General features: G+C 49.9%; 1 protein-coding gene across 4 annotated transcripts in view; it reads right to left on the reverse strand.

Annotated features, from left to right (window-relative positions):
• Nucleotides 1-3749: 3749 nt before the first annotated feature.
• Zer1 (zyg-11 related cell cycle regulator) overlaps nt 3750-27587 on the reverse strand; it is a 29077-nt gene continuing 5239 nt past the window's right edge. For 3 of the 4 annotated variants that reach the window (XM_026386350.2, XM_026386349.2, XM_026386347.2), the window contains 15 exons: nt 22073-22322; nt 20386-20536; nt 19735-20171; nt 19270-19446; nt 18262-18376; nt 17957-18103; nt 17546-17719; nt 11496-11711; nt 10590-10631; nt 10360-10479; nt 9602-9717; nt 9107-9295; nt 8148-8245; nt 7252-7354; nt 3750-5290 (listed from right to left, as the gene is read on the reverse strand). In XM_026386350.2, coding sequence (XP_026242135.1) covers nt 5233-5290; nt 7252-7354; nt 8148-8245; nt 9107-9295; nt 9602-9717; nt 10360-10479; nt 10590-10631; nt 11496-11711; nt 17546-17719; nt 17957-18103; nt 18262-18376; nt 19270-19446; nt 19735-20171; nt 20386-20536; nt 22073-22230 — 2301 coding nt within the window. In that variant the 5' untranslated portion in view covers nt 22231-22322 and the 3' untranslated portion in view covers nt 3750-5232. The remainder of the gene's footprint in view (nt 5291-7251; nt 7355-8147; nt 8246-9106; nt 9296-9601; nt 9718-10359; nt 10480-10589; nt 10632-11495; nt 11712-17545; nt 17720-17956; nt 18104-18261; nt 18377-19269; nt 19447-19734; nt 20172-20385; nt 20537-22072; nt 22323-27587) is intronic. The other variant, XM_026386348.2, reaches the window with a different exon arrangement.

Here is a 27587-nt window from a genome sequence, read left to right on the forward strand (position 1 = left end):
TGACATTTAAAAGGTAGAATGAGCCAGCGACTCAGGAATTTGAGGCAAGATCCCAAGTTCAAGGCCAACCTGAGCATCTTAGCAAGATCCTAAATAAAACTAAAAACAACCAGGTGCAGTGGCACATGCCTGTAATCCCAGCAGTTTGGGAGGCTTGGGCAGCTTAGGCAGGATTGCAAGTTCAAAGCCAGCCTCAGCAACTTAGTAAGGTCCTAAGCAACTCAGTGAGACCTTGTCGGTAAATAAAATATAAAAAAGGGCTGTGCATGTGGCTCAGTGGTTAAATGCCCATGAGTTCAATCTCCAGTACCAAAAAACAAATAAAACAGGACTAGGAGTGTAGCTCAGTGGCAAAGTACTTGCCCAGCATGTGCAAGGCCCTGGGTCCAGGCACCAGTACTGCAGTAGTAAATAAATAAAAATAAAAGGTAGAATGAGGGAGTAGGGAAAGGGAACCTAGGGGATTTGAGCAGTCAGGGAAATGAAAAATGGCAAAGTCTTGGTCAATGCTGATGCTGGGAGGCCAGCCCTGTGTCCATAAGGGTGGACTCAGGATTCCAGCCTCCGGTGGCCTCTGCGGATCACATTTCAGAGGAGCAGCTCTCTGGTTCTTGAGAATGCCTCTCCTGAGTTGTAGGAGATAGATTCACATTTATAAAGGCACAGAGGAAGGATTCACCATCATAAACCCTTTCAGTAAGTGCTCCGAGGGTCTTGCCGGGCAGGGGTTCTGGTGCCAGGTGTTGTCGAGGAAAAACTCAAGTTCTTTTGGCAGCCTTGAGCTTTCCTACGCGGGCAGTTAAAGGGATCTAGAGTTGGCTGTCCTAGGGATGTGACCTTGAGATGTTAGACACTATGTTAATGTTTGTCAGGGAGGGGAGTGAATAAAATCATGTGGGTTAAGAGTCAGTAGTTTTTTTTTTTTTTTTGGTTTCTTTAGTTGTAGTTGGACACAATATCCTTATTTTATTTCTCTATTTTTATGTAGTGCTGAGGATTTTTTTTTAAGAGAGAGTGAGAGAGGAGAGAAAGAGAGAGATAATTTTTAATATTTATTTTTTAGTTCTCGGCGGACACAACATCTTTGTTGGTATGTGGTGCTGAGGATCGAACCTGGGCCGCACGCATGCCAGGCGAGCGCGCTAACGCTTGAGCCACATCCCCAGCCCAATACCTTTATTTTGTTTATTTTTATGTGGTGCTGAGGATCAAACCCAGTGCCTCACACATGCTAGGCTAGCGCTCTACCACTGAGCCACAACCCTAGCTCCTATTTATTTATTTTTTTAGGTGGGGTCTTGCTCTGTTGTCCAGGCTGCATCAAACTCCTGGGCTCAAGTGATCTTCCTTCCTCAGCCTTCATAGTAGCTGGGATACCGGCACGGGTCACTGCTCAGCCCCTTCCTTCCTTCCTTCCTTCCTTCCTTCCTTCCTTCCTTCCTTCCTTCCTTCCTTCCTTCCTTCCTTGCCAGGGACACTGTATCACTGAGCCACATGCCCAGCCCATTTTATTTTTTATTTTGAGACAGGGTCTTGCTAACTTTCTGAGGTTGGCTTCAGAGTCCTCCTGCCTCAGTCTCTTGAGTTGCTGGGATGATAGGGCACGCCATCATGCCCCCATTTTTTGTTTTGTACTGGAGACTGAACCCAAGGATGCTTTGCCACTAAGCTATATCTCCAGCCTTTTTTTTTTTTTTTTAAAATTTTGAGACAGGGTCTCAAAAAAGTTGCTGAGGTGAGGCTCAAACTTGTGAGCCTCCTGTCTCAGCCTCCCAAATTGCTGAGATTACAGGTATGTACCACAGCATCCAGCCTCAATATCTATTATTTAGAGCTTACCAGTCTCATGTTTTGTTATAGCAGCCCAGACACTCCCCTGTTTTCCACTCATCCAGCAAGTGTTTTTAAAAAAATATCTTTTATTTTTATGTGGTGCTGAGGATTGAACCCAGGGCCTCACACATGCTAGGTGAGCACTCTACTGCTGAGCCACAATCCCAGCCCAATATTTTTTTTTAATATTTGGTAGTTGTAGATGGATACATTTATTTATGTATGGATACAATACATTTATATATGTATTGTATACACAATACAATTTATTTTATTTATTAATCTTATGTGGTGCTGAGAATTGAACGCAGTGCCTCAAATGTGCTAGGCAAGTGCTGTAGCACTGAACTATAACCCCAGCCCATCCAGCAAGTTTTTTTTTTTTAAATTTATAATTATAGATGGACAGAATGCCTTTATTTTATTTATTTATTTTTTATTTGCTGCTGAGGATCAAACCCAGTGCTCATACATGCTAGGCAAGTGCTCTGCCACTGAGCTACAGCCCCAGCCCCCAATCCAGCAAATTTTAAATGAGCATCCCCATGTGCAGGGTTCTGGGCTGTGCCACAGCAGAGCCTTAACGTTGCCTGTTGCTTGCATTTCAGCACAAGACGCAAAGTAACTTCAGCCCCATGAAGTCACAGGCACTGTGATGGGGTTTGCAGTAAATAGTAGGTGCTGGGGCTGGGGGGCAGGGGGAGTGGTGCCTGGCGGAGCCACTCTGCCTCTCAGGATCTCAGCATCCCTGTCCGTGAGGACTACGTGGAAGAAGAGTGTACACAAAGCTCACGGCAAAGAGCCTGGCACACAGAAGAAAGGCTCTGCAATGCCAGCAGCCACTGGCAAGCACCTGGCAGATGGTACCCATATTCCCTCCCAGAAATGGATCATGCACCAGGATTCCAAGGCAAACCTCTGTTGCTGATACCCTTTCTCCCCAGGCCTGATGGATGGCTAGCAGCTGGGGACTCTCTTCAGTACTGGGGATTGAACCCAGGGGCGCTTAACCACTGAGCAATATTCCCAGCCCTGGATTACAGATGTGCGCCACTGTGCCTGGCAGCACAGGGACTCTTCCCTGGGAAGAGAGAAACCTGTGCAGGGGATGAGGAGGATGGAGGAGGCACCCTCAGCTCCTGGAATGTCTCAGCCTCCAGTGCCTTGCCTCACATGGAGACTAGGGCCACACCTCACCATGGCCTGTAGGGAGTGTGACCCTATCGTCTGCTATTCCCATTGGCACCTCAGGGAAGGAGAGAACCTGGACGTACCCAGGACTCTGTGGACAGTGTCAGAGCCTGGCCGCCTCACTGTGGACCAGCGACTTCCCCTCCCCTCTTGCTGCCACCCTTGCTCCTTTCATGCTGCCGCAGCCCATGCCACTCTTCTCCCTGGCGGGTCCCCCATCTAGGATGTGGAGGCCCCCAGGCGGGCTCCGTCTTTCTGCTGGGTTCGGCTCAGCTGTCTCCTCTTAGGAGCAGGCGCTGGCTCCCTGTCCTCAGCACCGCAGCCATGTCCACACCTAGCAGTCTGCAGGAGGTGCCTTCTCCCAGGGGTCCCACAGGGTTGTGACCTCCTGTTTACCAACGGTCTGTCTCATCTGGGCAGGGGCCCTGTTGGTCAGTGGCCAGCCTTGACTGGGTGTCTAGACATGGATGTGACAAAAATGTGAAGGAAATATATATTCTACCCTCAACCTGCCACCTGTCCCCAACCTACAGTTGATTTGTTCTGAGGACGGGGCACAAATCCCCAGACACAGCCCTCCTTATCACAAAACTACCCACATTCCAGACCCCTGCCAAGATGCCCCCCAGGCCAGCACTCTCAGCCCCTCTGCAAGAAAGACGCTCTTAAAACAAGCAAACAAACAAACAAACAAAAAAACAAAGACACTCTGTTCTGCTGCACTTTGCACAAAAATGTATTTCTGTGACATCCCAAAGTACAGACATTTCCCCAGGCCCCAGGCTGAGAAAGCAATGCGATATGAGTGAGCTCTGCCCCGGGTCTGGCTGGGGCTGTTGGGGCCTGGGATGGAAGGAAGGGGCCAAGGTGGCCATCTGCCACACTGGAGGGAACAGGGGTGAGCCCCCTTCCCAGGGCCTAGAGGGAAAGACTCAGGGAGAAAAGGGCTGCCTGGTCTGCTCTACCTGGAGGTAGAAAAGCCAGGAGAATCCAAAACAGGGCCAAGGAGGAAGGCTGCCTCCAGGGTTGGCTCTGCCCCAGGTCTCTTGTTCCCCGTGGCCCGCCACCCGTATGTCCGATGAGAAGCAACTCCAAGTTGGAGCAGGGGGTACACAAGGTGTGGAGACGAGCAGCCTCTCATGGGGTCTGCAACACAGCACAGAGGTTTCCCAGGTACAGCCTGTCCCAGGGCTGGTCTGGAGGTGGCTGCCTGCTGCCACTGGGAAGGGCTAAAGTGGGGACCTCCTGCCTCGGAGAGGTGTGGGGTCCTCTGGGCAGCGGGGCAGGCAGGGGTGAATGAGGCAGGTTCAGTTCTGCTGGTGGGGGTGCCTGGGCACCTTGGGAGCTTGTGGGCAAATGAGGGCTGTGGAGAGTGGGAGCAAGGCCCTGGCCCCAGAAGGTGCTGGCTTCCAGAGCTGGGCAGGAATGGGATGTGTTTGGCAGAAGGGGCAGTAGAATCTGCCCCCGAGTTCTGGCCATCCCTGGGCTGGGGCCTTCAACAGCCTGGGGCCTGGTGGGAGACGCAGAAGCAGTCTCCATAGCAGCATGGCCGCAGCAGGCCTGGCCAGAGGGTGGGGCCTCGGGAGCAGGGGCAGCCTGGCCCTAGGCCTGGGAGCCACTCACTGTCCTGCCCCTGATAGCCCACAGCTGGGAGCACCAAGGCTTCTGGGAGACCCAGTGGGGACAGTTTTAATCCCCACACTCCATCAGCCATGCCCAGGAGCCCAGTGGGGTTGTCAGGCCTGGGTGTGTGGCTTAGGATGCTGGAGCAGGCTGACCCACGCGGACTCCTCTCCAGACAGATGGGAGGCCGGCCAGGGTTGAGGTCACCAGGAAAGGACGGGACACTCACAACGTTAGAGGCATGTAGTCTGGCTGGGGTAGGAGTGAGTGTGGCAGCAATGAAGGCTTGGAGTCAGGGTGAGAATGGCCAAGGAAGTGGCAAGAACTCAGGGAGGTTTCTTTTGTTTTTGTACAGAAATCATACACACAAAACTTCACACTTCCTAACCAAAAAAATAATATATATATATATGTATATATATATATAATATATATATCTCACTAATGTTAAGGAAAAGCGTCGGTTGTGCAAAAGTCCCCTCTGTCTTTGTCACGTGGGAGGCTCCTGGAGGGACCTGCCAGCTGGGCCACGTGAGGCTGCTCCGGGCCTGTGGTCCGAGCAGTGGCGTCTGCGGGCTGAGACCTCTATCTGGACGTGTCCATGTTCTCCTCTTTAAAGTTGCTGCAGTGCTCAATCACCTTGCTGCAGACAGGGGGAGAGGGTTGGAGGGTGCGGTGGGTCCTGGAGACCCGCAGCTGGTCAACTGCGGCCATGCACTGCTGACCGAACGAAGGGCACAGAGTGGATGGAGAAGCACCCAGGAAGAGGTTTCCCTGCCACGAATCACCCAGGCTCCCCTCCCCCCTTCCTCTGCTCCCGACCACCCTCAGCCCCTCGGCACCATGGACAGCCCACCTCCCAAGCCCCCTGTCCCTCTCCTCGGCAGTACCTTCCTCTTTCCTCAGGTCTACTAGAGGTTCTCAAGTAGCTGCACACCCAGAAACCAGACGCTCTGTCCTGGCAGCAGGCCCAGGCTAGGTGAGGGCGCTGTGTGCTCCAGCCTGACCCCTGGGAACTGCTGCCCACTGCTGTCAGGTGCCACCTGGACCTTAGGCAGCTTGCCCATTCAACACAAAGCCTCTGGGCTAGGGGCTCCCTGCAGACTCCCCATGTTAACGGGGAACCCCATGCGCTAACAGGCCTCTTCAGGGGAAAGGCCCAGAGTGGGGCAGGAGTGCTGAGGCCTTTTCCTGCACACCCAGTTTACTGGCCAGGCTTATCCAGTGCTCTTCTTTTCCTTTTTCTTTTTTTAATTGTATCTCAATATGGATGTGTGTGTATGTGTGTATGTGTGTTTTTCAAATATCCTGGGATCCCTGTTTACTGTATTTCCTAAATGCACTACAAAACAAAAAGGCCTTTTTTTTGTAGGTAGGGGTGTACTGGGGATTGAACCCAGGGACACTTAACCTCTGAGCCACATCCCCAGCTCTTTTTAATTTTGAGACAGGGTCTCGCTACGTTGCCCAGGCTGGTCTCAAGTCTCTATCTCCTGAGTCGCTGGGATTACAGGTGTGCACCACTGCATCTGGCTGTGCTTGTCTATTTTATTTTATAGTTTTTTAAAGTTATACATGGACACAATATCTTTGTTTATTTGTTTTTATGTGGTGCTGAGGATCGAACCCAGTGCCTCTCACGTCAAGACAAGTGCTCTGCCATTGAGCCGTACCCCCAGCCCAAATTTTAAACAAATTTTCCTTGTGATTTTTTGGGGAGTTAAGTTTGAGAACCACTCATTTCATCACTCCCAAACTCAAAACAAATCTGTCAATTAATGTTTAGGCAGCGCTTTCTCCAGAAACACTGGCAGAACCAGTTGCTGGCTCTGGCCGGGGGCGTCATTGTCTGGGAGCCTCTGCGCACCAGGCCCAGTCTCTCCAGGTTTCCTTCTACTCTACCCCACGTTCAGAACTACGACAGGAGTCCACAGATGCAGACTGGACTGCACTCCCTTCTGGAAAGGATCTTGGAGATAGGAAAGGTCGTCATGGCTGGTTCTGACACATACCACCCTTGAGTGTTTCTGGCACACAGGTTGATGGGAGAATCGGAACTGATGTTTCAGACCCAGCAATGGAACCTGCACAGCAACTGAAGCTGCTGAGTCTGGCACGTCCACGACCTTCACATCAACATGTCTGCGGTGCTGGGGTTTGAACCCAGGGCTCCACACACATTAGGCAAGTGATCTGCCAGTGAGCTGCATCTCCCACCCAACAGAAGCAATGCTTTTTTCTTTTATCGTGACTCTCATTCACCTTCAGAGAAGTTCACTCGCCTTCTGCCATCTAATCCATGGAATGTACCTTACTACGCTTTGTCCTTTTCTTTTGCAATGTCTTTGGCCAAAAATATAAGTTACTTGGTAGTGCCTGGACATAAAGGGTGGAATTTGTTGGGACTGAAAGAAGACTAAGCTCACAAATAAGGGCAGCAGGCTCTACTCCAAGCTCTACCATCTGGTTTCCCAGCATATTGTGGCTGAAATTACCCTGAGTGGCCCCTGGGAACTTGGATATTTCTAACCAGCAGAGGAGCCCACTGTGTCCCTCACGCCCCACATCAAGGCTCCAGGCAGCAGCACACTGCTGGTCTCTTACCGGGCCATTTCCTTGGTCTCCTGCCTTGCAGTTGCCATCTTGATCACATCCCTCAGAAGGGGCATTCCACCTTCTCTGACCAGCAGGGGGCAGTACTTGTCGGCTGTGAGGTAGGGCAGACAGCTGATGGCAGGGAGGCTCTTTCATCAGCCTGTACCAGGAACCCACCCTTGCTTTGAGGACTACCTGAAGGGGGCAGCTAGCTGGAAGGGCCCGGCTGGGAGCAGGGATAAGCCACATTTGCCTGGCCTAGTGGGTGGAACTGTGTCCACCTGCAGGGCAGCGGTGACTCCCTGGAAAGACTTCCCTGCTATGCTTCAGTGTGGCTGCATTTTTCCCCCAGTGCTTGTTCAGTGACAATATCACCCAAATCAGTGGCCCACACAGAGGGGGCTGCTGTGAAGGTTGGTTGATTCCCGGCTCCTGGGTGTTTGGATCTAGCAGACCCAGAGCCCTGTTTTGTCACTAGGGATTGAACCCAGGGGTGCTCTACCACTGAGCTACAGCCCCAGTCTTTTTTATTCTGAGACAGGGTTTCCCTAAGTTGCTGAGGCTGGCCTTCAACCTGCCATCCTCCTGCCTCAACCTCCAGAACCCTTGGGATCACAGGCATGGCCCCTGCACTGGCTCAGGGGCCTATATTTATGTACAACACACCACTGTGGGTGCAGAAGCAGGTAGGTTTTGATTGTTCACTCATACTGGGGCAGGAACAGTTCAGAAAGCTGACTGGTGGCTGTCTTCTGGTGACCAGGCAGGGGACAGCCATCTCGCGGCATCGCACAGTGCTGGAGAGCGGGAGGCTCTGCTCTGAGGCCCAGTGCCGACCAGCTCTCCTAGGGGGTCACTCTGCTCTCGGGGGGTGAGTGGTGGGACCAGGGGCAGTGGGCACTCACGGTAGACAGACACGAGGTTGTACAGGGCCCAGGTTGCCCAGTGCTGGCTGACAGGAGAGATGCCCTGGGGAAGGAGGCGGAGAATTGGCTCAAAGGACCTAAGGAAGAGAAACCAAAGTCATTTCTGCTGGGGAGTGGGGTGAAGCTTTTCTTGCCTGAGGCTTCTCCACCCTGAAGGGTCCTTAGGATGAACAAGGGAAGACGCCAGGGAGAAGCAGAGCTGGCCCTTTACCTCACCGCAAGCTCCACCAAGGAACTCCCAAGAGCCCAAGAAGGAGGCAGGAGGCCACAAGTGGGGTGGGGCAGAAAGCTGAGGAACTCAGCATAGGGGTCCAACGTGGGGTGGGGAGGGGAAAAGCAAAGTAGGAAGCAGAAGAAAGAATGACCGCACCTCCTCCCAGGGTCATGCGTGGGCCAACCTGAAGTTATGGTTCAAAAGCCCCAAAAAAAGGTACCAGGAAAAGCTCAGGGCCGGCACCCCACCCCACCCCACCCGGGAGCTGTAGTACTTGGGGCCTCAGCAGAGCTGTGGTGTGATCCCGACCCTCCACTGTGCGTGCCCAACGTATCCGTCCACCGGGACAGCACGGCACAAAGCAAGTGACTCAATCATACGGCGGTGAGGGAGACCAGCCTGGTCACTGGTGATGCTGTCACAGTGCAGTAGCAGCTGACGCCAGCGGAACTGGAAGGAATGACATGTGTGCCTAGAAAAGCTGCGGGAAGAGGGGCCCGAAGGCCAGCAGCAGGGTTCCAGGGAGCGCGAGCGTGATGCCCCATGGAGCACAGGCGAAGAGCACCAGGCGGCACAAGTGGTCCGTGTCCTCTGTGCCCTTGGCTGTGTGTGGCTGTACCTCAAGGAGTAAGAACAAAACCACGTGGAGGACTAGGAAGAAGGCAGACTCTGGCCAGACCTGTGGGGACAGCGTCCCGCCTGCACCTCCCGGGCTGCGCCGCACCTGTAGTTGATATTCCTCCTGGAGTTGATGTCCCAGCTCTGGATGGCTGCCCACATGCGCTCCTCCACCTCCTCCCGCTGCGGCTCACAGACGCCCCAGGCCTCGGGCCCGTCAAACATGATGTGGGAGAGGACACCACAGGCGTTGTAGGAAACCTCGATGCCGTCAGCCTTGCTCTCCAGCAGGTTGCTAACAGAAAGAAATGGAGCCCCGTCCCTCTTCCCATACTGCCAAGGGGTTGCCACTTAGGAACCGGATGCCAGGGTTACTATTTACTTCTTTGTCACTTGTTTATACTCAGACTCCTTCTAAAGGGATTTGAGGTTACTTAAGAGAGTTACAAGAGGATCATTTGTAGAAAGTTGAAAGAATAAGAAACACATTACAGCGGGAAGGCGACATTTGTAACAGAAACCTAGGCCAGAAACAGTGTGGCAACCGAGCAGACCATAGTTCTAAGTATCCCGGCAGCCAAGGCAAAAAGGGAAAGGCAACCTGAAGACGCTGATGAACTGGGAAGTCATTAGCTGAGGCCGCAGCTCCTTCACCTCTGCCACATTCCCCAAGAGTCCCAGCATATTTCGATGCAGTTCCTGCTTTTCTGGGAATTCCTGGCAAAATGAGAACCATTGCAGCCAGTTAGCACTTAATCACTTAGTTTCTGGCGCATTAACCTGAAAGCTTGCGGGCATCTATCTGGCCATTCCAACTAGACAAAGGGGTTACCATAGGCCTCCTGCTTTCCAGTGGACCCAGGGCAGCTGGCACTCTCAATGAGGGATTAAAAGTGGAGGATCCTTATATGAGACAAAGGCTGAGAAGAGATCTGAGCTCTCGACAAACATGGTTCCATTTACCAAGGCTCAGAATATTCGTTTCTGGGATGCCCTTGAAGTCTAGAGTGAGGATCAGAGCCTGCTTTTAGGCTGACAGATCGTCCTATTGGACAGAATTCTGTCCAGCTGATGCCATGATGGACTCCAGCCAGCGTGGGCAACCTGAGAAATGATGGCTGGGAAAGAGGATGGGGCTGGGTTTCCCATGGAGGTGGGAGGAGGGCCCTAAAGAGTCCCAGCCAGACCAAGCAGGTGAGGGGGGTCTCGCCCTGTTCTCAGCCAATCCTGGGCTGGGGGGCCCATGAGGCGGCCCGTGGGAGCCCATGAGGAGTGTTAATGGGTCTAGCCGGGGGAGCCTAGGGTCAGGAGAGCGTTGCACAGCCACCTGGGGCACCCGCACTGCAAGGTGGACCCTACCTTCAGGCAGTCGAGGAAGAGCTTCATGCCATTGAAATTGAGGAACATCTCGCAGTTGTCAGGCGTCTCATCTGTGATGTTCCACAGGGCGCTCCAGGAAAACTCCATCACCTGGTCACACTGGGAGGAGGGGCAGGGCTCAGCACCTGGATAACACACGGACGTCCCGGGGCAAGCCTTTCCCTCTGGGCTGGGGGAAGGGCGGAATGGCTCCTGAAGACCCGACTTACTATCTTGTCCAGCAGCTTCTTCTGGATCAGCTTCAGCATGGTCTGTGGGTGGAAGAAGGAACTTGCCAGAGGGCCGGGCTCCAAACGAGCTTGCCCCCAGAAATGGAGAGGAGAGCTGGTGATCCGTTCTTGACCAACACATCCCAACAAGATCAAATCTCCATATGGCCCTGGGAGGCTACTGGAAGGCTCAGGAAGCACAAGTGCTTGGAACTTGGCACCAGGAAGCCCGGGTGCGGGTCCCAGCCCTGAGCTGACTCGCTGTGACTTTGGCCATGGCCTTCCCTCTAGTAGCCTGTGCTTCCTCAGCAAAATAGGAGAGGAGGGGAATCCTCGCCAGCCTTCTCTATGCTCCTCAACTGGCTCCTGGCCCAGGAGAGGAGTGGCTTATCCTGGGTGGGCAAGTGCTGTGGACACAGGGACCCCAGACAAGCACCGTGCTTCTCCCTCAAGAGCTAAATGGGCCAGGGGAGGGGAGGCCCACGCGGAATGTGCTGGCCTCATCTGGCTGGGTGCATATGGGAACACCAATCTGGTCTGAGGAGGCAACAATGACTTGTAAAGTGGGACCGGATAGATGAGCAGCAGGGGATGGGAGAAGGGTGAGGAATCCACAGTCATAAGCAACATTCACCACTAAGAAATTCTTCCAGGAGCTGGGGACGAGCTCAGCGAGAGAGACATGCTTAGCATGCCCAAGGGTCTGGGTTTGATTCCACAGCACCGGAAAAAAAAAGAAAAGGGAGGAGGAAGTGCTTTCCTTGGTCTAGTCTAAATCCTTCCTGCCTCCATGTACCTTCCTCCCCACTCCTCACATCCAGCCCCAGTCCCCACCACCCACACGGTCTATGATGGAGTGTGGCAGGTAGGGCTCCTCAGTGACATGCAGAAGCAAGCCACACATACCACGACAAAGCCCATCTTGCCCACGGCTTCCTTGTGGTCATTGTCCACCTGGCAGACCAGGGCGTTGCACAGGTGCACGGCGATGCGCTGGATGGACTCATCCTGCCGGGTGGGGTTGAGAATGCTGAGCAGCAGTTCATTGACCCGGCGGTACTGGAACTCCAGCTCCTCGGGGATGCTGAAGTTGCAGAGGGTCAGGCAGCAGTTCCGCTGCACCTGGGCAGGGTGGGAGACAAACAGAGCAAGTTCAGGGCTGGACTCAGGAGCAGAGTTCAGGGGCAGGGCTCAGGGTGCTCTCAGGAGGCACGAGGTCACCTGAGCTGGGTGGTCCAGGCTCTCTGGAAGAAATACTCATAGAGAAGAATGCAAGAAGAACCATAAGTGCATGATTTTATAATTATAAAACGAACACACAGGTAGCTACCACCTGTGTCAGGAAACAACACTGCCAAAACCAAAAGTCCCCATGTGTCCGTTCCTGACTATAAGAGCTAGCCCTGCCCCCAACCCAGGAAATCAGTCAATCTCTCTCTTTCTGTGGTGCCAGGGATTGAACCCAGGGCTCCTACATGCTAGGCAGGCACCCTTCCACCGACCTACAGCCCAGCCCTTCTTATTTCTTCATCTTATTGTGTTTCTGGTTTTTGTTGTTGTTTTTGAACCCAGTTCAATCCCCAGTACCACTAAGCTACATCCCCAGAACTTTTTAATTTTTTAAAATATTTTAGTTGTAGGTGGACACAATAATCTTTATTTTTTTGTGGTGTTGAGGATCAAACCCAGTGCCTCACGCGTGCTAGGCAAGTACTCTACTGCTAAGCCCCATCCCCAGACCTTTTTAACTTTTTTTTAAAATATCATTTTAGTTGTAGAGGGACACACATATCTTTGTTTATTAATTTATTTTTTATGTGGTGCTGAGGCTTGAACCAGTACCTCACACATGCTAGGCAAGAGCTCTGCCACTGAGCTATGGCCCCAACCCTTTTTTAACATTTTTATTTTGAGACAGGGGCTTGCTAATTTGCTGAGGCTGGCCTTCAATTTGTGATCCTCCTGCCTCAGTCTTTTAAGTCACTGGGATTACAGGAGTGCTCCATCACACCTGGGTCTCCTTGCTCTTTCTGCTCAACAGTTTGCAAGATCACTTCACTGCAATATAGTATTCCATTGAATGGTACTCCAGTTGAGCCATCCATTCCTCTGCTGATGGACATTACATGACTTCCACAGTTGGCCACTATACACAGTGTACTGTACATGGCATGGGCTACTCTAGGGCCCACATGCCTGGTGGGACTTCTGGATCACACGGTGTGCATATCTTCAACTTTACTAGGTAATGCCCAACTTTTACAGAGTGGCCATGCTAGTCGATACTCCTAGCAGCAGTGTCTGAGGCTCTGGTTGCTCCACATGCTCAGTTGCTCTCCACACTGTCTGCAGGTTTACATGTAGTTTTACAGTGTCAGCACGTTTTCCTTACCATCTAATTTCCTCCTTTTTTTCTTATTAAGTATTGGATGTTCACCATAGTTTATTAAACATGTAATTTAGAGAACATAACCCTTGATTAACTTTTAGTTTTTTTTCCTCCAACAAGCTTCTCTCTCTCTCTCTCTCTCTCACACACACACACACACACACACACACACACACACACATACACACACACACACTTTTTCTTTTGAGGTGCTGAGGATGGAATCCAGGGCTTCATGCATGCTAGGCAAGTGTTCTATAACCGAGCATACCAACCCTTTTTAAAGTTTATTTTGAGACAGGGTCTCACTAAATTGCTCAGGTTGGCTTCTAATTCATGATCCTGCCTCAGCCTTGAGTAACTAGGATTACATGTGTGCACCACTGTCCGCAGCCTCCCATTTTTTTCTTTTTGGTACAGGATTGAACCAGGGGAGTTTTACCACTAAGACACATCCCGGCCCTTTTTTATTATGAGATAGGGCCTCGCTAAATTGCCGAGGCTGGCTTTGAACTTGTGATCCTTCTGCCTCAGCCTCTCAATCTGCTGGGATTACAGGTGTGTGCCATGGTGCCAGGCCTGTTATTTATTTATTTTTTATTTAAGAAAAGTTGAAATTATAAAAGCAATTCTTATTTGCTGTAAAAATTCATATAGAGCTGGGGATATAGCTGTTGGTAGAGTGCCTACCTTACATGCACAAGGCCCTAGGTTTGATCCCCAGCATCACACAAAAAAGTTCATATAATGCTATCCGAGCAGAAAAGTCTCCCATTTCATTCCCCAGAAATGATCACTGTTAATGATAGTGCACATCCTTCTAGATTTTTTCCACCATGAAAATACAAACATATATTTGTGGGGGAGGAGGTAGACATTTTTCCATGTAGGATCTGGAGATTCTTTTTTTTTTTTTAATTGAGTTGCAAATGGGGCTGGGGCTGTAGCTCAGAGGTAGAGCACTTGCCTAGTATGTGTGAGGCACTGGGTTTGATCCTCAGCACTACATAAAAATAAAATATTGTGTTCACCTAAAACTAAAAAATAAATATAAAAAAATAAAAATAAATTTAGTTGCAAATGGACACAATACCTATATTTATTTTTCTGTGGTGCTGGGGCTCAAACCCAGTGCCTCCTACACACTAGGCAAGTACTCTACCCATGAGCCACAGCCCAGCCCAGGACCTAGGGATTCTACCATAACAGCCCATTGTGTGGCTGGAGCATATGTTACTTTTCCAGTACCCTATTCCTAAAGTATTTTAGTTTCCTCTGATTTCTACTTAATCAAATAAGGGTGTACATATGTGTGTCTGTGTGTGTGTATGTGTATTATTATTATTATTGGTGTTGGGGATTGAACTCAGGGGAGCTCTACAACTGAGCTATATTCTTGGTCCTTTTATTTTAATACAGAGTCTCGCCAAACTGCTGACACTGGCCTTAAGCATCTGATCCTCCTTGCCTCAGCCTCCTTAGTCACTGGGATTACAGTTGTGTGCAGGTATATGCCCAGCCCCAGTTTCCATTTCTAACTGGATTGAAAAATAGATACCTTTAAAATTTTCATAGGTTCTTCCAATTGTCCCCCAAAAGACTGTACAATTCATCCCACACCAGTAGAAAGTATAAGGGTGCTCTGCACTCCTTGGTCAATGTTGAGTACCAACATGCTGTTAAGATTACATGTGATATCTTGTTATTTTAATTGCCATTTGTTTTATAGGGCTTATTTATTCATCTGGGAGTCTCCAATTAGATTTTTTTTCCATTTAAAAAAAAACGGGGAAGAACACTTGCCTAGCACATCACATAAAAAAATGAATAAATAAGGGCTAGGGTTGTGGCTCAGTGGTAGAGTGCTTGTCTAGCATGCATGAGGCACTGGGTTTGATCCCTGGCACCACATTAAAAAAAAAAAAAAAAAACAAATAAAATGAAGGTATTGTGTCCATCTACAACTAAAAATATAAAAATAAAATAAAATAATTTAAAACAAGAATAAATAAAAGATAAGGTTAAAAAATATTTTTAAAAATATATTCCCAGCCAGGTACAATGGCGCACACTTGTATTCCCAACAAGGCAGGAGGCTGAGGCAGAAGAATCACAAACTCAAGGCCAGCCTCAGTCACTGAGCAAGAGCCTGTCCCAAAATAAAAAATAAAAAGGGTTGGGGATGTGGCTCAGTGACAAAGTGCCTGCTTTCAATCCCCAGTACAAAAAGAAAAGACATTGCTTTTTATCTGATTATAAAATTGATCTTTTTTTTTTTTTTTTTTTTAAAGAGAGAGTGAGAGAGGGGAGAGAGATAGAGAGAATTTTTAATATTTATTTTTTAGTTCTCGGCGGACACAACATCTTTGTTGGTATGTGGTGCTGAGGATCGAACCCGGGCCGCACGCATGCCAGGCGAGCGCGCTACCGCTTGAGCCACATCCCCAGCCCTATAAAATTGATCTTAATGTAGAAAGAACGATCACTGTGAAGGCTGGAGTAGTGGGTGTTCTCATCCCTGCAGAGGGTGTGTCCCCACACTGGCCTTTCTGGGGAACAATGTGGCAACACATGCCAGATGCTTAACAACACACGCACACACATTGCCTGTGCAATTCTACTCTAGAAATACATTATGATGATGATCAATTAAGTGAAAAGTAAACGATTAAAAAGCAATCTAAATTTTCCGCCACGGGGACCTGACTCAATAATTTGGCAGAGCCCTAACCTGCAAGCCTGTGGTATGGGGCTCGGCCATCGCCTCAATGCTCCCTTAGAGGCCATGGCTGAGTGGTCACTCTGTGGAAAAGGACAGTGGGTACCATGTTGGGATCAACAATTATAAAACTGAATTGTCAGAGCCAGCTGTATCTGGAGCTTGGAGCAGACTATGAATGATTTTCAATCTCTAGACAATTCAGTCTTGTATTATTTGAGGTTATTTTGTTTTTAGCTTTTTTTGTTTTGTTTTTGGTACTGGAGATTAAACACTAGGGTCCTGTACCACTGAGCTACATTCCCAGTTCTTTTTATTTTGCTAAGTTGCCTAGGCAACCCTTGAATTTGGAATCTTCCTGCCTCAGCCTTCCGAGTTGCTGGGATTACAGGTGTGTACCACTGTGTCCAGCAAAGATTTAATCATTTTTTATTTTAGCATTAGATATCTTACTTTTTAATAAGAAAAGAGACAGTATTTTAAAAAATTGTGCTGGAGGGCTCAAGTGGTAGCGCGCTTGCCCGGCATGTGCGGGGCGCTGGGTTCGATCCTCAGCACCACATAAAAAATAAAATAAAGATGGGGCTGGGGATGTGGCTCAAGCAGTAGCGCGCTCGCCTGGCATGTGTGCGGCCCAGGTTCGATCCTCAGCACCACATACAAACAAAGATGTTGTGTCTGCCGAAAACTAAAAAATAAATATTATTTCTCTCTCTCTCTCTCTCTCTCTCTCTCTCTCTCTAAAAAAAAAAAAAATGTTGTGTCCACTGAAAACTAAAAAAATAAATATTAAAAAATTCTCTCTCTCTTTAAAAAAAAAAATTGTGCTGGATGTGGTGGCAAAGGCTTATAATCTCAGGAAGCTGAGACAGGAGAATCCCAAGTTCAAGCAACTTACCGAGACTATCTCAAGATGAAAAAAGAGGGCTGGGAGTGTAATGTAGTTTGATGGTAGAATGAGGTTCAATCCCTAGTATCCCTCCCAAACTTTTTTGTGGGCTGGGGATGGGATGTAGGTTCAATGGTAGAGTACTTGCTTATGTGCAAGGCCCCAAGTTTGATTCCAAGTACCAGGAAAAAAAAAAACTGTTAGGGTTGGGGATTTGGCTAGTTAGTGGTAGAGCATTTACATAGCATCACAAGGCCCTGGGTTCCATCACACACACACAAACATACACACTCTCTCTCTTTTCTCTCTCTCTCTCATACACACACACACACACACACACACACACAAATGTGTTACAAGAGATGTTTGCTGACATGAGAGATGCTCACATTCACAAGACACTGTTAATGTAAACATTCATATTTTACGAATAGTACAGAGAATTTTGAAAATTACCCCATTTACTAAACACACATCCACAGACTAAAACACAGAACAATATGTATCAATTGGCAATGGTGATTATCTCTGGGTGGTGGGATTAGGGGAGATATTTATTTTATTTTTTTTTAACCTCTGTGACTATAATTGTTGTATGGTGAAAAATTTTATTACTTTTATAAGAGAAATAGCAACTAGAAAGAATACATCAAGACAGAGTGTGCTGGGGCAGAGGGGCAGAAACAGCAGGCCTGAGGCCCCCAGGCAGGAGGCCAGGATCCTTGGGCTCCATGTGGAGCAAAGTGACTGAGGGTAGACACTGGGTCATGGACCACTGATGGGGCTGTGTTCTGGCGAACCTGAGTGCCAGATCCAGGAGTCAGAAAGGGTCGCCCTGGGAAGGGGATCTGGGAAGGAGGCACACAGAGCCAGGTAAGGAAGCACTGTGTCTGGGCCCAGGGGGCAGGAAAGGGATACCTAGGCCAGGATGTGTGGGCTGTGGTGGGCAGGGGGCTCACCGTCACCTCCTGGTAGGATTCCATGCCATTCAGCACCACCTGGATGACCTGCCGGCGCAGTTTGACACTCTGCTCTGAGCGATATTCGGAATTGGTCAGGTAGAAGAGTGCAGCGCTGCCTGTCACCTGAATGTTCTTGTCATATTTGTGGCACTTGAGGGCAGTGATGACCAGCTGTGTTAAGACAGGGTGGGGCATGGGTTGGAAGAGCTGTGAGAGTGCAACAGGTGGGCACTAGGGGGGCTTGGCAGCTCCTCTGGGGCAGGCAGGCCTAGGGAGGGGTTGGGGGGAGGGCAGGGCCTGGAAGAGGCCAGGGGGAAGCAAGGCAAGCACTGTCGGGTGGGGTTGGGGTTCAGAAGGCGTGACTGGCTGCTCCCTGGGGATGCGCAGGGTCTAGAGTTTGGGGCTGACCTTCAGGGCCCTCAGAAGCTGATTGCAGCGTTCAATTCGTGCAATGTCAAAAAGCAGGTTGATGGCCCGCGAGGTGATCTCAGGCCGGTGCTCCGTATAGGCCTCGATGGCATTCAGCACCTGCTCCTCATTTTTGTCACCACTTACCTGGGGATGGGGTATGCTTAGGACAAGCCAGAGGAGGCCAGGGTGGGACCCCAGATCCCAGCTTGGTTTCTGGCCCCAGACACTGCCATGCCCCACCCAGGGCTTCCCTTCTCCCAGAGCTCCCCATCTCCCATGCACCCTCCACTCTCGCCTCTCACTTTGTAGGCGGGAATGTGTGTGAGGCGACACAGGGAGGTTTCAAAGAGCCCGAGGAACTGCAGTGGCCTCTTCAGAGCCCGGAAAGGCATGATGCTGCTCTTGGAAGGCTCGATGCTGGGAAAGAGTGTACTGGGATCAGTGGCTTGGGGCCTGACCTGGGCCTCTCCCCAAGAGTGGCTAGGCATCTACTTAACGTTCTCTCTTCTAGGCACTCCAGACACTTCCTTTTTAAGTTTTTTTTTTCTCCCTTTTAAGGGTTGGGGACATAGGCCCCACCTCTTTTTTTTAAATACCTTTATTTATTTATTTTTATGTGGCGCTGAGGATTGAACCCAGTGCCTCTGCCACTGAGCTACAACCCCAGACCTAGACCGCACCACTTGATTGAAGGGTGGCAAGGTCACACTGTAGCAGAATATGTGGGACAGAAGGTATTATTGCAGCCATCCTTAGAATATACCAACTGCCACTCTAGTCAAGCTGTGCTGTCCTTAGGGTTCACCCTCAATCGCAAAGGGACAAGCTCATCAGGCAAACACCAGCTAGCTGGAACTGGCCACAGCTAATTACAGGTGGCTGGGTTTGAAGAGACCTCTCCATCAAGCTACCCAGGCACCAATGCCTCTCCAAAGACACCTGATGGGGGCAGATCCTGCAGCCTCCTCTCTTACCGTCTCTTATCACACTGTGCCCTCCCTCAGAACAGCTGTCGACTTTCTGGTCTCATGCTCTTGGCTGCAGCCTCTGCACACACTGACCCCTCTGCTGGAAAACTTCTCCTTTGGCAAACTCAGAAACTGGTAAACCCATTTCTCCCATTTCTCTCTCTTTCTTGACCCTCAGGGCCATAGTCTTCCAAATGTCTGTTCCTTACTGACTCACAGACCAGAGTGGGCAGGTCTGATTTGCTTCTTCATCCCAGCGCCCAGCACAGCCCTTGGCGGAGGGGCCCTTAGTAAGGGCTTGGTGATCAGCTCCTGACCAGCAACCACAGAGGTGGGTCCTACCTGGTCTGCCCGGCTTCCTCGTCCATCTTGGAAATGCTGCAGTTCTCCAGGATCATGTGACCAGAGATGTCCAGGGACATTAGGTTCCCAAGCTTTTGTACAAAGAGGCTCAGCACCTTCCGGGTCAGCTTGAACTTGTAGTAGCTGGAGAGACGGTCTCGGGAGATGTCTAGATGTCTGGATATTGGGGGGGGGGGGCGCTAGGTCAGGACCCCTACTCCTTCAGTCCACAGCAGGGGAGGGCCCATGCCTGCCACAACTACTCCAGGTCATTCTGGGAAAAACCTGAGGGGACCCAGGTGCCCTCAGCAGTCCTCATCTGACTGAAACACTGGGCTGAGTTTAAGGAACCAAGTGGCTCTTGCATCCCCACCCTGGGTTTAGTCAGGGGCCCCTGAACCCTCCAGGATTGACACCACCCTCGTCCCCTCTGCCCTGCCCAGGGAGCTCAGGCCAGCAGCTCACCGCAGCTTGTGCAGCTGGACAATGACACGGATGTGGTCATCTGAAAGGTCCATGTTGTAGAGCACAAGGGACACCAGGCTGTCCTTCCACTGGGTTAGGAAGGCGGCGTCACTCGTCTGAATGCCTGAGAGGTCCAAGGCGGCCAGAGAGTTGAGCGGCCGTAGCAGTGACTCCACAGGGACCCCATCGATCATGCGGCCCAGGTTGAGGAAGCGCAGGCGGCTAAAGCCCTCGAAGGTGAAGTCCTTCACCAGCACCTGGCAGGTGGGGTTGACGAGGCACTCGTCTTCACAGCCCCCCGGGTTCTCTTCCTCGTAGAAAATGTTGGCGCAGCCAAAGAGGCTCAAGGACACCAGGGTGTGGCTGAAACTCCGCAATGTCTGCAGGCTCTTGGCGGACAGCTTCTCACAATTGGTCAGGTACAGCTCAACCAGGTCCTGGGATCAGGCACAGCTTCGTCAACACTAACACCCACCCCTGCCCGTGCCTTGCCCTGACCTCCAGGTGACTGGGGAGGGGCTCACACAGTGGGAAGGGCACCGGGCACTGGATGGTTGTGCGGGAGGCACCCGGATCTGTCTCTGCCTTTGTCTGACTCTCTCAGCCAACTTCCCCTATCCGTGACCAGTGCCCTGATGAGAACAGTCTTACCTGCTTGCGAATGGCCTCCAGATCCTGGTCCTGCACCAGGTCCTCACGGAGGTGGATCCGGGTGAGGCGGGTACTGCGGGGGTCAGAGAAGAGGCTGAAGAAGCTCTCGTGTGGCTCGAAGGTGCAGGCGGTATTGACCAGCTCCACATACCTGGGAAGAAGAAAACCTGGCTCCAAGAAGGGCCCAGGACCCAGGGCCTCCTTCAGAACATAGCTCCTCTCTCCAAGAAGACTGGCAGAATCGCCCTAGCAGCCACTGCTGCCCCCGCCTCCTCCTCCTCCTCCTCCTCCTCCTCCTCCTCCTCCTCCTCTTCCTCCTCCTCCTCCTCCTCTTCCTCCTCCTCCTCCTCCTCCTCCTCTTCCTCCTCCTCCTCCTCTTCAACCTGGCTCCATCCTGACTTCATTACAGGTGAGATTGAAGATGCCCCAGAAACCAGAGGTCTAATGGTAGCTCTCAAGGTAACCTAGTGATGCAGGGGCTTCAATCAACACAAAATCCCAAGCTCTTCCTCCCAGAAGCCTAAGCAACACCCCACCAAACAGATACCTGTACCACCTCCCCCAAAGGACACCTGCCTTCACCTGCAGGCCTTCCCAAGACCTTTCAAACAAGTGGATGAAACCAAGGGGTTTGGAGTTCCCAGCTGGGCACAGGGCAAACCCTCAGTAAGAGCCTACAGAGGCATCAGCCCATACCAGAATCCTGGGCTGCTGGAGGGGTCTGGGGCTCAATGCTCTGAATCTAAATCCTGGCCTGCTGGCTCCCTACCTGGGAAAGTTCATATAAATAACTGAACTTCCCTGCACCTCTGTTTCTTTATCTGTAAAATTAAAAGTAACTCTGGTCGGCAAAGTGACCAACCATGCCTGACCCACATTTTGCCCTCAGGACATCATTGAGTCCAGCTCTATCCTCAGTTCCCACACAGTTCCCATTTTGCTATCCAACTCTTTGGTCTAATTATTCCCCTTCAGGAAATTTCCTTCAGTGCAAGCAAGCTTCCTGGTTGAGCTATATCTGCCTCTAGGAGCACAGAGCAATGGAGAGTCCCTTAAGGGGCTACATAAAGATTTTCTGGCCCTGTGCAGTGGTGCATGCCTGTAATCCTGGCAGCTCAGGAGGGCTGAGGCAAGATCTCAAGTTCAAAGCCAGCCTCAGAAATTTAGGAAGGCCCTAAGCAACTTAATGAGACCCTGTCTCAAAATTTAAAAAAATAAAAAAGGGCTGGGGATGTGACTCAGTGGTTAGGTACCCATGGGTTCAATCCCTGGTACAAAACAAACAAACAAAAAAACAAAACAAAACCTTCTGGATGGTTTCATCTCTGGCCATGGATCCATTATTCTAGTAGCAGCCCATCAACCCATGTGTCCGTGTTCACTTAATTCACAGGTGCAGACACCCATAGAAGTACACACACACGGGATAGCACATAACTCCTTCATTTACACGCAGGCTCTTACCCCATCTCATCCCTAAATGTACACATGCAATTTCATACCACATATGTATAAACACCCATTTCTTCATGTGCACATCCCTGTATATACACATACCAACGTGCACACATGCAAACTCTTACGCTTACGGATACAACACCATTCTCCTGCACCCACATGGTCCTAATATCTCTGCACAAACTCATGCTAAGACCCCCACCCTGTCCCAGCCCTGAGGCTTGCTCACTCATTGACCAGCCGGTCACAGATCTCGCTGGGCAAGAAGATGTCTGGATGTAGCCGCAGGGTCTCCTTATCCAGCAGGTAGCCCAGGGTGCCATCCAGGTTGCGTAGGCAGAAGTCAGTACAGAGGGTCATCAGGGACTCGGGCGTATCAGACGCCATGCTGGGAGCAGGCAGGTGGCCACTCCAGGACAAGGGCCCCAAGGGCAACAGTGACTCCCCAGTACTCAAGGGATCATTGGCAGAGCTACAGCCTGGGGAATGGGAAAGAAGCCAAGTGAACCATAGATAAGGGTCAGAAGCATCAGCTGCCCTATGTCCATTCTTTGAGTAGGGAAACAGGCCCCGACATCACACTCAAATTAGCAGGTTGGTAGCACCAGGCCCAGGACTCTTGATTCCCTCTTTTACCCATCTCTGCTGTGCCACAATCTATGTACAATCTGACCTTCAAAGAATGGGGGCCTTGGGCTGGGCTTGTGGCTCAGTGGTAGAGCGTTCGCCTAGCATGTATGAGGCACTGGGTTCGATCCTCAGCACCATGTAAAAATGAAATAAAGATACTGTGTCCACCTACAACTAAAAAAATAAATATTTAGGAAAAAAAAAAGAATGGGGGCCTTGTCCAACTGTTTCCTTGATTTTTACAATGCCTATGGGTGGACATCTGTGTTGAGGACCACTGCTTGGGAGGGGATAACAGGGACCTTCACCATCTGCTTCTCAAGACCCTAACTGCTACAACAAGGTGACCTGTGTTGTGGGGTCCTTCCTCATCTGTGTAGAGTTCCCTCTGCGGAGAACAGTGCCAGGGCTTCACAGACACAATATCTTCAAATCTCATGGTATATGACTAAAAATGGAGGTGCCTCTCAAGGGAAATAAAAATATATGTTGATGTTAAAACTTGTACATGAATGTTCATAGAAGCATTATTTGTAGTAACCAAAAGATGGAAACAACTCAAATGATATCAACTGATGAAGGGATGAACAAAATGTGGTTCATCCACAAAAGGCTGAATATCACTGAGCCATAAAAAGCTGAATATTATTCATTCACAAAAATTCTGATGTAGCATTGGACCTTGGAAGTGTTATGCTAAAGTCAGGTGTGGTGGTGCATACCTGTAATCCCAGCTGCTTGGGAGGCTGAGGCAAGTTCAAGGCCAGCCTGAGCAACTTAGTGAGACTCTGTCTCAAAATAAAGAGTAAGAAGGGCTGGGGATGTAACTCAGTGGTAAAGCACCCCGAGTTCAATCTCCAGAACCAGAAGAGAAAACAATACCACTACCACTGGCCGGCAATACCTAGCATTGGCCAAGACATGCAACAATGGAAGTCCACTGTTAGTGGGAGTGTAAATCAGTGTGCATGGGGAGTGCAACGAAACACTGTTTTAACACTTTACTGAAGCTGAATATACATATGTTCAAGGTTCAGCAATTTTGCTCCCAGGTAGATAACCAAAGAGATGAACATTTGTATGTGAACATTCACAGCCACAGCACCATGAAATGGCCCCAAACAGAAAAGGACCTGGATGTCCACTGAGATTGGGATAATATTGCATATTCACCAGATGAACTGCACTGCCATGAGAATCACAATCTAATTAATAGCTTGAATGGACAGCACAAGTAAAGCAGCTGGACACAAAAGTATACATTATATCAATCCATTTAGGTATCATTCCTTTAAATTCAAAACCGCAATCTAATCTGTGGCTCCTTAGATGGGAAGGGTGACTGGAAGCGGGTTTCTTTTCCTTTTCTTTTTTGCTTTGTTTTGTTTTTGGTCCTTTTCTTTTTTGTTTTGTTTTTGGTACTGGGAACTGAACCCAGGAGAGCGTCACACTGAGTCACACCCCCAGCCCCTTATTTTTTATTTTGAGACAGGCCCTTACTAAATTGTGAGGATGGCCTTGAACTTGCAATACTCTGGAAGAGGGTTTCTATGGTGGAGCTTGTAGCCTTTTATTTGAGTGCTGGATACAGACATATTCACTTTGAATATTCCTGAAGCTATATATCATTCTGTGTGCACTTTTTCAAATGTATAATTCAATATAAAGGTAAGAAAATGGTCTGGACACCAAAAAGGCATATGCTTAGAAGGGCAGGAGGCCTCATGCACACCTGTAAACTCAGCAACTCACAAGACTCAAGCAGGAGGATTACAAGTTTGAGGCCAGTCTCAGAAACTTAGTGAGCCCTGTCTCGAAATAAAAAATAAAAAGGGCTGAGGATGTAGATCACTGGTAAAGTGCCTCTGGTTTCAATCCCCAGTACCAAAAAAAAAAAAAAAAAAAAAGGAAAAAAAATGTAGAGGAGTTGGTCAAGTGATAATCTAGCTAATAATGTACTGATCACCACTAGAGACTGAACAGTCACATTTAAATTGGTTGAACAAGAACAATTTCTAGCCAGGCATGTCGGTACATGCCTGTAGTCCCAGCCATTCAGGAGGCAGAGGTGGGAGGATTGCTTGAGCCCAGGAGTTCAAGGCCAGCCTGGGCAACATAGTAAGAGATCCCCCCCGCCCCCCCCCCCCCCCCCCCGCCAAAAAAAAAAAAGAAAGAAAGAAAGAAAAAATTTCTAGGGGCTGGGGCTGGGGCTCAGTGGTAGAGCACTTGCCTAGCATGGGTGAGGCACTGGGTTCGATCCTTAGCACCACAGAAAAATAAATAAATAAATAAAACAAAGGTATTGTCCATCAACAATTTAAAAAAAAGAAAGAAAATTTCTAGAACCTAGGACAGTCAGGAGTTAAACCCTAACCAACATTTTCCTATTACGGTCTGTATCAAAGAGGAGGAAATATACAAGCAAAACTAGTCTACAGTATTAGAAGTCAGGATAGTATCTACCTTTACAGGCAAGCAGGAATTAGGTGACAGAGTGGCTTCTGGGACAAGTGTGTTCGCTTATGGAAATCCATCAAACTGCACTGACATTTTGTGTGCCTTTTATTATGCATGTTACACAGTGGGCTGTCTGTATCCAGGGGTTCTACTTCCACAGATTCAATCAAACGTGAATCAAAAATATATATTTTTTTAATTGTCTGTACTGCATGGAACTTCTACAGACTTTATTCATGTCATTATTCCCCACGTAAGACAGTGTAACTACTTACTCAGCAGGTGCATTGTAGTATATATCATAAGTAATCTAGAGATGTTTTAGAGTACATGTGAGGATGTGTATAGGCTTTCCACAAATGTTATACCATTTTATGTAAGGGACGTGGGCATCTTGGTATCCAAGAGGGGTCCTGGAAGCAGTCTCTGATGAACACTGAGAGATGACTATTTTAAACAAGTTTTTAGGGTGTTAGGGGTACAGTGAATGAGGACCTGGGTTTGATCTTCATTACCCCCAAAAAAGTTTTTAAAAAATGGCAGGGTCTGTGGTCAGACAGATCAACGCTTTAACTCCAAAATTTACTAGTGACTTATTTAACCTCTCCAGACCTGTTTCCTCAGGGCAAATGAGACAATGCTGGGGACATGTGTAGTACCAGCTTGATGCAAACAGAACACAACATATGCTGGTTACAACCCCTGTCACAGATGGGGAAACTCAAGCTCGGAGACAGAGGCCACTGTACAAACGGAGGCTGCAATGCATTGTGGGCTCTGCAGCCAGCAGCTCTGAGCTCAAGCGCAGCACCACCACTCACCAGTGACCAAGCTGGACAAGTGAAGTTGGGTGGACCTAGCTCCAAGTCTCAGCTCTGTCACATAAGAGCAGGTGGATCTGAGCAAGGGTCTTCCCCTCTCTGTGCTTCAGGGTCTTTTTCTATAAAATAGGGTCACAGTCCCCTACCCATAGTACCACATGAAGATTACGAGGAATAATACAGACAGGACCTTGCATGGTGGCTGCAGGTAGTAATTACTCGATAAAAGAAAATCATCCTTATCATTATCATCTTCGCCGTCTCCTACGCCATCTGCCTGGCCTCCACACAGAGCAGGGTCTGTCCCAGCCCAGCTCCAGCCTGGGGCTGCCAGGCCTGGGCCTCCCACAAGGCCCATTGTTGTGTCAGCTGCCCCATTGGCAATGTGACACCCTTAGGAAAGGCACCAGAAGTGGGCTGCCTGGATCCCAGGCATGTCCATCCTCTGCCTTCATTGGTTTCTGGATCTTCAGGACCCAGCAGCTCTCCACTGGGAGCCTGGAACCAGGAGGCCCCACCCTGCTGGGAACCAGCAGGTCCAACTCTTCCAGCAGTCACTTAAGGCCTCTGGAATTAGAACCAGCTCTCCGCCTTGCTCAGTCCCCTCTGACCCCCTACTCTGGTCAGTCTGGCCTCCTTCACTGGACTGGCAAGACACCCTAGGCCCAGGTCACCTTCAGACCTTTTCTCAGTCTATTCTCTTTCAACAGAAGCCATCCAAATTTAACTCATTATGCCACTTTCTACTCTAAATACTGTTTCTCTACCCTCCATCTACATACACATTCATGTCCTCCCTTCAGAAAGCATCTCCTGACCACGCCAGCCCATCCTACCTCCAAACTCACTTCTTATTTAGCTGATCCTATAACCCAGTGCCAAGGGTACTTACTTTGCAAAGCCATCCCTGACCTGGCAGGGTGCTCCTGCTGCGCATCCTCCGTGGGCCCTGCCCCAAAGCTAGATGAGTCTAATCATTTAGTTTCCTTGGCAGACAGCAGCTCATGAGGGTAGGAAGTCGGCAGCCTATTTGGCATCATGTCCCTGGGCCTGTGCACCCAGCAACTCTCTCCTGAGTGCTATGGATCCAATAGTAAGCAAACCAGGCCATATCCTTACCCTTCTGGGACGTTCTAGCTCTGGGGGGATAGACATCCACCTAAGGAAGTACATGAATGCACCTCACACAAGTAGACCAGTGTTCTGAAGGCCAGTGTTCTGAGGCTCTGCGGGACTAACTAGGGGCCCTGCTCTAGGCTGGGGAATCATGGCAGACTCCTTTGGAAGTCACAATTCAGCTCAAAAGATGAGTCCTAGATAATTCTGGTAGTGAGAAAAGAAGAGAAAGGTGTTCTAAGAAGAAGGAACAGATGAGCACAGGCTAGAAGCGGGGGTTGCAGGGTTGATGCCATGGGCTCAGGCCCAGGACTGCTGGCTAAATGAACAAGGGTGGCACTGGACACCCAGTGCGGGGCCTGATACCCAGGACGGTCTCAACAAGTCTTTATGGCAGCAGCGATGAAGGCCTCAAAGTCTGAGTCCCATGAAGTTGGGAAAGGGTCCACTGTGCCCAGGACCCTGCTGGCTGCTCAGTGGCTGCAGGTGGAGCCTCTCGTTTGAGTGGGAAGAGCTGCAGGGGCTCTTCTTTCCTGAAGGTCTGGTCTCAGGTGCCCTGCCCCCATGTGGAGGAAACACCACCATGTCTATTGCCCAGGCCACCAAAAGCCCTCAAGGACAACCCTGGCCAAAGGTGCCATCTGCTAACCTCCCTTTGGCAGTGCTAACCCAGCTGCCGGGGGCCAGGGTAGGCTGGAAGAGGAAAAAGCCTTTCTCATC

This window comes from Urocitellus parryii, chromosome 4 (assembly GCF_045843805.1).
Source record: "Urocitellus parryii isolate mUroPar1 chromosome 4, mUroPar1.hap1, whole genome shotgun sequence".
Taxonomy (NCBI): Eukaryota; Metazoa; Chordata; class Mammalia; order Rodentia; family Sciuridae; genus Urocitellus; species Urocitellus parryii.